Here is a 7500-nt window from a genome sequence, read left to right as displayed (position 1 = left end):
AAACGTGGAACATAAGAGAAGAAGAGAGAAGGAGTTTGAATGTGTTTGAGATGAGGTGTCTGAGAAGTATGGTGGGGGTTACTAGGCTAGATAGAGTGAGAAATGAGGAGGTGAGGAGGAGAACAGGGGTGAAAAAGGATTTGGGAGATAGGGTTGATGAAAGAATATTAGGATGGTTTGGACACATGGAAAGAATGAGTGAAGAAAGACTAGTAAAAGAGGTATGGAAGGCAGATGTGGAGGGAGTGAACATGAGGGGACGTCCTAGGATGAGGTGGATGGATGGGGTGAAGGGGGCTTTGGGGAAGAGGGGAATGTCTGTTGAGGAAGGAAGGGAGAGGACGGAAGACAGAGGTGAGTGGAGAATGGTTGTATATGGATGATGTTGTGACTGCATGAGGAGGAATGGGCGGGGAAGTGGGGGGTGGGGTAGTATGTGTGAGTAAATTTTGACGCAGCCCGAAGGGATTTCTCCCCGTCCTCGCCTTATATGCAAAGGGGGACGGAGAGGGGGGGTCGCCGATTAAATGAAGCGGCCTCGCTGTGGATGTACTGTGTCTTGCGACACTGCTTCTGACCCAGGGCGGTGGGCAGGGTGCAGGGATGACCCGTCATCCAGGAGGTGCTCAGATGAGAGGAAGGGTGGGAGGGGTGTGGAGTGTATTTAGGGATGAAATGGGTGGGAGTGATTTTATGCCTTTCCCTTTTTGGCTACCTCCCTTGGAAGGGGGAAAAAGCCTTGGTATATGTATGTATGTGTATTATTATTATTATCATTATTATTATTATTATCATTATTATTATTATTATTATTATAATTATTATCTATATATATACAAAATTAAAACATTTCAAAAGTGACACTTTTTAAAAATGTTACATGCCATGGACGATCATCGTTGAGCCGTGGACGATCATCGTTGGCCCGTGGACGATCATCGTTGAGTCACGAACGATCATCGTTGAGCCGTGGACGATCATGGACGATCATCGTTGAGCCGTGAACGATCATCGTTGAGTCAAGAATGATCATCGTTCAGCCGTGGACGATCATAGTTGAGCTGTGGACGATCATCGTTGAGCCATGGACGATCATCGTTGAGCCGTGAACGATCATCGTTGAGCCGTGGACGACCATCGTTAAGCCGTGGACGATCATCGTTAAGCCATGGACGATCATCGTTGAGCCACGGACGATCATCCTTGAGCCGTGGACGATCATCGTTGAGCCATGGACGATCATCGTTGAGTCGTGGACGATCATCGTTTAGCCGTGAATGATGATCGTTGGGCCATGAACGATCATCGTTGAGCAATGGACGATCATCGTTGAGCCATGGACGTTGTTGAGTCAAGAATGATCATCGTTCAGCCGTGGACAATCATAGTTGAGCCGTGATCATCCTTGAACCGTGGACGATCATCGTTAGGCCATGGACGATCATCGTTGAGACGTGGACGATCATCGTTGAGCCGTGGACGATCATTGTTAAGCCGTGGACGATCATCGTTGAGTCACGAACGATCATCGTTGAGCCATGAACGATCATCGTTGAGCCGTGGACGATCATCGTTGATCCATAGACGATCATCGTTAGGCCGTGGACGATCATCGTTGAGCCGTGGATGATGATCGTTGAGTCGTGAACGATCATCGTTGAGCAATGGACGATCATCGTTGAGCCATGGACGATCATCATTGAGTCAAGAACGATCATCGTTGAGCCATGGACGATCATCGTTGAGCCGTGGACGATACTCGTTGAGCCATGGACGATCATCGTTGAGCCATGGATGATCATCGTTGAGCCGTGGACGATCATCGTTGAGCCGTGGATGATGATCGTTTAGCAATGGACAATCATCGTTTAGCAATGGACGATCATCGTTGATCCGTGAACGATCATCGTTGAGCAATGGACGATCATCGTTGAGCCATGGACGATCATCGTTGAGTCACGAACGATCATCATTGAGCCATGGACGATCATCGTTGAGCCATGGACGATCATCGTTGAGCCATGGACGATCATCGTTGAGCCATGGACGATCATCGTTGGGCCGTGGACGATCATCGTTGAGCCGTGGATGATGATCGTTGAGCAATGGACGATCATCGTTGAGCAATGGACGATCATCGTTGAGCAATGGACGATCATTGTTGAGCCTTGGACGATCATCGTTGAGTCAAGAACGATCATTGTTGAGCCATGGACGTTGTTGAGTCAAGAATGATCATCGTTCAGCCGTGGACGATCATCGTTGAGCCGTGGACGATCATCGTTAGGCCATGGACGATCATCGTTGAGTCATGGACGATCATCGTTGAGCCCTGAACGATCATCGTTTTGCAATGGACGATCATCGTTGAGCCGTGGACGATCATCGTTGAGTCAAGAACGATCATCGTTAAGCCATGGACGTTGTTGAGTCAAGAATGATCATCGTTCAGCCGTGGACGATCATCATTGAGCCGTGGACGATCATCGTTAGACCATGGACGATCATCCTTGAGCGGTGGACGATCATCGTTGAGCCGTGGACGATCATTGTTAAGCCGTGGACGATCATCGTTGATTCAAGAACGATCATCGTTGAGCCATGAACGATCATCGTTGAGCCGTGGACGATCATCGTTGAGCCATGGACGATCATCGTTGAGTCGTGGACGATCATCGTTGAGCCGTGGATGATCATCGTTGAGTCGTGAACGATCATCGTTGAGCAATGGACGATCATCGTTGAGCCATGGACGATCATCGTTGAGTCAAAAATGATCGTTGAGCCGTGGATAAATGGTTTGTCAAACGCGTTTGAAAAACTATTCACACGGTCAAACCAGCCCATTTTAGTATAATTATGTGAAATGTTTTCACGACCGCGCGACATGACGTCACACGGGAATGTGTTAGACAACTAAAAATTATGCTAGGCTGGCAAAAATCATGCTTAATATTTTATTCTTCATATTCAATTAGGTTTTTATAATATTCTTTTATTAAAATAACCCAATGTCATGGGTGAATTATGCCCATTTAATTATGATTATGTGAAATGTTTTCAGGACCGTGCGACATGACGTCACGCTGGAATATACTAGACAAAAACTGAAACTTATGTTATACTGGCAAAAATAACGCTTAAACTTTTATTCCTCACAATAAATTAGGTTTCTATAACATTCTATTCGACTTAATAATAAACCATTTCAAAGGTGGCACATTTTAAAAATGTTACATGTCTGGGAGAGGAGGATCTGTAAGTATTGACAACATGGAGATAAGGCTGCCGTGCCACTGTAGTTGTCATTATGGTTGGTTTATCGGCTCAACAGGTTAAGGAACATCGCCATTTCTGGGCGTGGATTGCAACGAGGGAGGATGTGGATGCGAAACAGGTAAAGTCAGACATATTCCTCATGAGAAGGCTGAAGAAAGAACATAAGCGGCTTTATCCAAACCTTGGGCCTATCCAAAAACCCTCTGGGCCTATCCAAGAGCCCTCATCAGACGGGTCTATCCAAAAGCCCTCATCATCTGGATCTATCCAAAAGCCCTCATCATCTGGGCATTATTACCCGAATCAATACAATTTCGTATCATATTCTGATCACGATTACGTATTCCATTTCTATTTCGACGAGCAGGTTGTATCGGCAGGAGGTTATCGTGATAAAGCGTCAAAAGAGAAATTTATTGCAGAGCGATATAAAGATATTGATCAATTTCGAAAGCATTACTGGGCTGCGCTTAGAAAATATACAAATGATGAAAAGATCACACTTAGCACCCATTTATGATTTCAGGAGATTTTAGTGCACAACAGCAAGATATAGCAAATAGAGACGAAAAACGTAGATTAAGGGATAGAAAACGGGCTCAGTTTATTATCCGTGCAAAGAAGACTCCAAAAAATCCTCACTCGACAGATCAGGATGCCGCCGTGAGCACATCAACGCAGGCCGCAACAGACTGCAGGGATGCCGCTGTGACCAAGCAGACCATTGTGACTTAGGTAGCTGGAGTCGAACCTGAAAGTCTCGATGAGCCCTCAGATATTTTGACTCTGAGTAATCGTGACAGGGAGTTGGCGAATCAGAGGAGAAAGAAAATCGAGGAGCGGAAACAAATTAGGTTGGCTAAATTAGCTGAGAGGGAAGAAGAGAAGCGTCTCAGGATAGAAACTCAAGAGAGAAAGAAAAGGGAGAAAGAGGAAAAGGACCGTATTCGTGAGGAGAAACGAGAGGCCAAAATCAATGGGATAAAATACATCGATGAAAATGCACGGAAAATTAGGGTCAGAAAAAGTACTAAGGAATGTCTGCCTCCATTAGTGGATACGTTGGGTGGCTTGACCACGGAGGATAAAATCGAACATCACATTGGAAATCTAGGAGATATAATCTGTCCTCTGTGTGGAGCAAAACGTTGGCAAGGTGAAATGACTACACTTTGTTGTTCTAGAGGGCAATCAGTCCACCCTCCCTTGACTCCTCTCCTTTGCTTGAAGAGCTGTATAAAGGTGAAACTCAGCTTTCGAGACATTTCCTGAACAAAATATATAACTTCAATAACATGTTTTGCTTCACATCATTTGCCACTACCGGAAGCCTTGAAAACGCGTCTGAATCCGTAATGACGTACAAAATTAAGGGACATATTCATCACCGATTAGGAGTACTGAAACCACGCTATATGCGAGAACATACGGAGCTGGACCGGTACCTCAAACGTGACGAGAAGGATGTGTATATACAGTACACAGAAAAGGGACCGCGGAATATAATAAGCCTTTGCCCAAATACCTCGATTTGTATTTCTATTGTAATTCTGAAAAGCAGATTCAAATTAGGGCCAACCAGTTAACTACGCACAAACCATTATCAGCTTCAACAAAGAAGAGACGTAGTAATGAAGAGAAGTTATACTCAGAGAATTTCGAGATTGTTTCTATCCTGCAAGGATATCTTACTGCTAACAATACGGTGTTGAAACCCCTGTTAAAAGAGTTTAAAGGTGTGGTGGATTTGGTCGACAGCAAGACCAAGCAGTTGAACAAGCTTCCAGACGTACGCATCACACTTCGCACCTCTGAAGGAAAGCGTATTCAGCAGCATAAAGGAACTTATTATCTCCCTACAGCCCGTGCACAGGTTAGAGCTATAGTTGATTTCGATGAGTCGAATGTTCCGAAGCACCTTGAAGTTGTGCTTTCTTCTCCCAAGGAAGACTCTAAATATTCCAGCGTTATTATAAGTTCTCTCAACTATTTTTACGATCCCATGCAGTACCCTCTTTTGATACCTAATGAAGACGTGGGGTACAGTTTTAGCCAGAAGAAACTAAAAGGGATGTAAATAAGGTATGGAAAAAAGAAAAACACAACAAATTCAAACAATGAGAAAAAAAGAGGCTGATGGTAGACTCACGGGCTGTATGTTTTATAGCCAATTGTACATGGACAAAGTGGATGAGTTCAATTATATCAATAGGGGGAGGACTCTGTTTCAGAAGTTTGTAGTTGACAATTATGTCAAAATTGAGACTTTCAGACTGAGTTTTTTTTAAGCGAATCAACGAAATATACGAAAGGAAAGTTTCGACGTGCTTCAGAACGACGACCCCTCTTCCGTCGGTCAGATGATTATCATACCTCCATCCTTTGTTGGCGGACCTAGGTACATGAAGCAGAAACAACAAGACGCGTCTACCGTCATAGGTAAATACGGTAGCCCTGACCTATTCATTACGTTCACAATGAACCCAGACGGGCCAGAGTTTGAAACTGCTCTTGCTGCCGGCTGTACTTCCAGTGATAGACCAGATTTAGTGAGCCGGGTTTTCAGATTGAAACTGTGTGCTTTAATGGATGATTTGACAAAGATTTGCATTTTCGGTCGTACAAAGGCGTTTTTGTATACCGTAGAGTGGCAAAAGCGTGGGTTACCTCATTGCCACGTCCTTCTTTGGTTAGAGCACAAAATCGATAAAACGGATATCGATAACTACATCTCCGCGGAGATTCCCGATCCGAATACGTCCCCCAAGCTGTACAAAATCGTAACCACCAATATGATACACAACCCGTGTGTTGGTTACGATGAGAGCAGCCCGTGTATCATCAAAAACAAGTGTTCGAAGAACTTTCCTAAACCTTATAGAAAGGATACTTTTGTTTGTAATAACGGTTATCCGCTATATCGACGAAGGGCCTTTGGTGAGGATGGTGGTAGGTGTTTCGAGAGGAAAAGGAGAAGAAAGGAGGATAAAATGAGGATTGATAATGCGTGGGTAGTCCCCTATAATCCATACCTCTATCTGAAATATAACGCTCATATAAACGTCGAATGTTGTAACTCCATAAAGTGCATTGCATATGTAACGAAATATGTGAATAAGGGATCCGATCGCATCGTCAAAGCGATGGGACTTATGAAGGACAAGGATCACTGGGAGAAAACCCTAATGGAAATAGTTAATCACACTAATAACGGAAAGGACCTTCGTTCAACCTATACCACGATGTTGGTGTTTTGCGATTTAGAGGATCAATCCGAAGTGTGCCTAGATATTCGTGATTATTTTGCGAGCGATTTTCTTTATAAGAGTGGAAAGACACACTACAACGACGAGATTTATTTGGACGCATTGGATGAAATTCAGGAATATGTCTACAACTGTGGAGGGGCGGACATCACTAAATATGGCCTGCCAGCTTCTCGAGGACTTGAGAAATCCTTCAATCTGCTGCGAAGAGAGAAAAGTTATAATACAGTTCAACTGATTGAAGACGTACGTGAAAAGCTACCGCTGCTAAACAAGGAACAACGCGAGATCTTCGACGCAGTAATTGGGGTTGTTGGAGGGAAAGATCGCGGTAAAGGAAAGGGGTTCTTTATTGACGCTCCTGGAGGGACAGGGAAAAGTTTCCTGCTTAATCTTCTATTGGACGCTGTTCGTTCGAAAAGAGGAATTGCTTTAGCGGTGGCATCGTCTGGAATAACTGCAACTGTTTTACATGGCGGTCGAACAGCCCATAATATGTTTAAGATACCTTTAATGGAGTCACATGAATTGAGAAGTTGTTCGATAAAGAAGAATACTCAGATGTCTAAGCTTCTTGGCATGTGCTCTTTGATAGTGTGGGATGAAGTAGTGATGGCCAACAAAAACATGTTGTTGGCCGTCGACATTACCCTAAGGGATCTTCTTTCTGCCAATGAATTCATGGGAGGCATTCCATTCGTTTGCGCCGGTGACTTTCGGCAGATTTTGCCCGTAGTAAAAGGAGGCGGTTCTAACCAAGAAATATCTGCAACCATCAGAAATACATATTTCTGGGAGGAGTTACGGAAGTATGCATTAACGGAAAATTTAAGATTGCGGGGTCCGGATGAACATGGTCACAACAAAATCTTTGCAGAATTCTTATTGCAGAGTGGTCACGCTGCCAGTGGGCCTTTCGCAATTCCAGAGAATTTTGGTGTGGTTTATTACGACC

General features: G+C 44.2%; 1 protein-coding gene across 1 annotated transcript in view; it reads left to right on the top strand.

The window, feature by feature from the left end:
• Positions 1–5756: 5756 nt before the first annotated feature.
• LOC143023519 (uncharacterized) overlaps positions 5757–7500 on the top strand; it is a 2667-nt gene continuing 923 nt past the window's right edge. The window contains exon 1 of the mRNA XM_076182053.1: positions 5757–7500. This exon is cut by the window's right edge and continues 923 nt beyond it. Within this exon, the coding sequence (XP_076038168.1) occupies positions 5757–7500 (1744 nt within the window).

Source organism: Oratosquilla oratoria, unplaced genomic scaffold, assembly GCF_046742065.1.
Source record: "Oratosquilla oratoria isolate Oo_2021 unplaced genomic scaffold, ASM4674206v1 SCAFFOLD49, whole genome shotgun sequence".
NCBI lineage: Eukaryota > Metazoa > Arthropoda > Malacostraca > Stomatopoda > Squillidae > Oratosquilla > Oratosquilla oratoria.
Note: the sequence above shows the minus strand (reverse complement) of the source record. Positions and strands in the feature narration are given on the sequence as shown.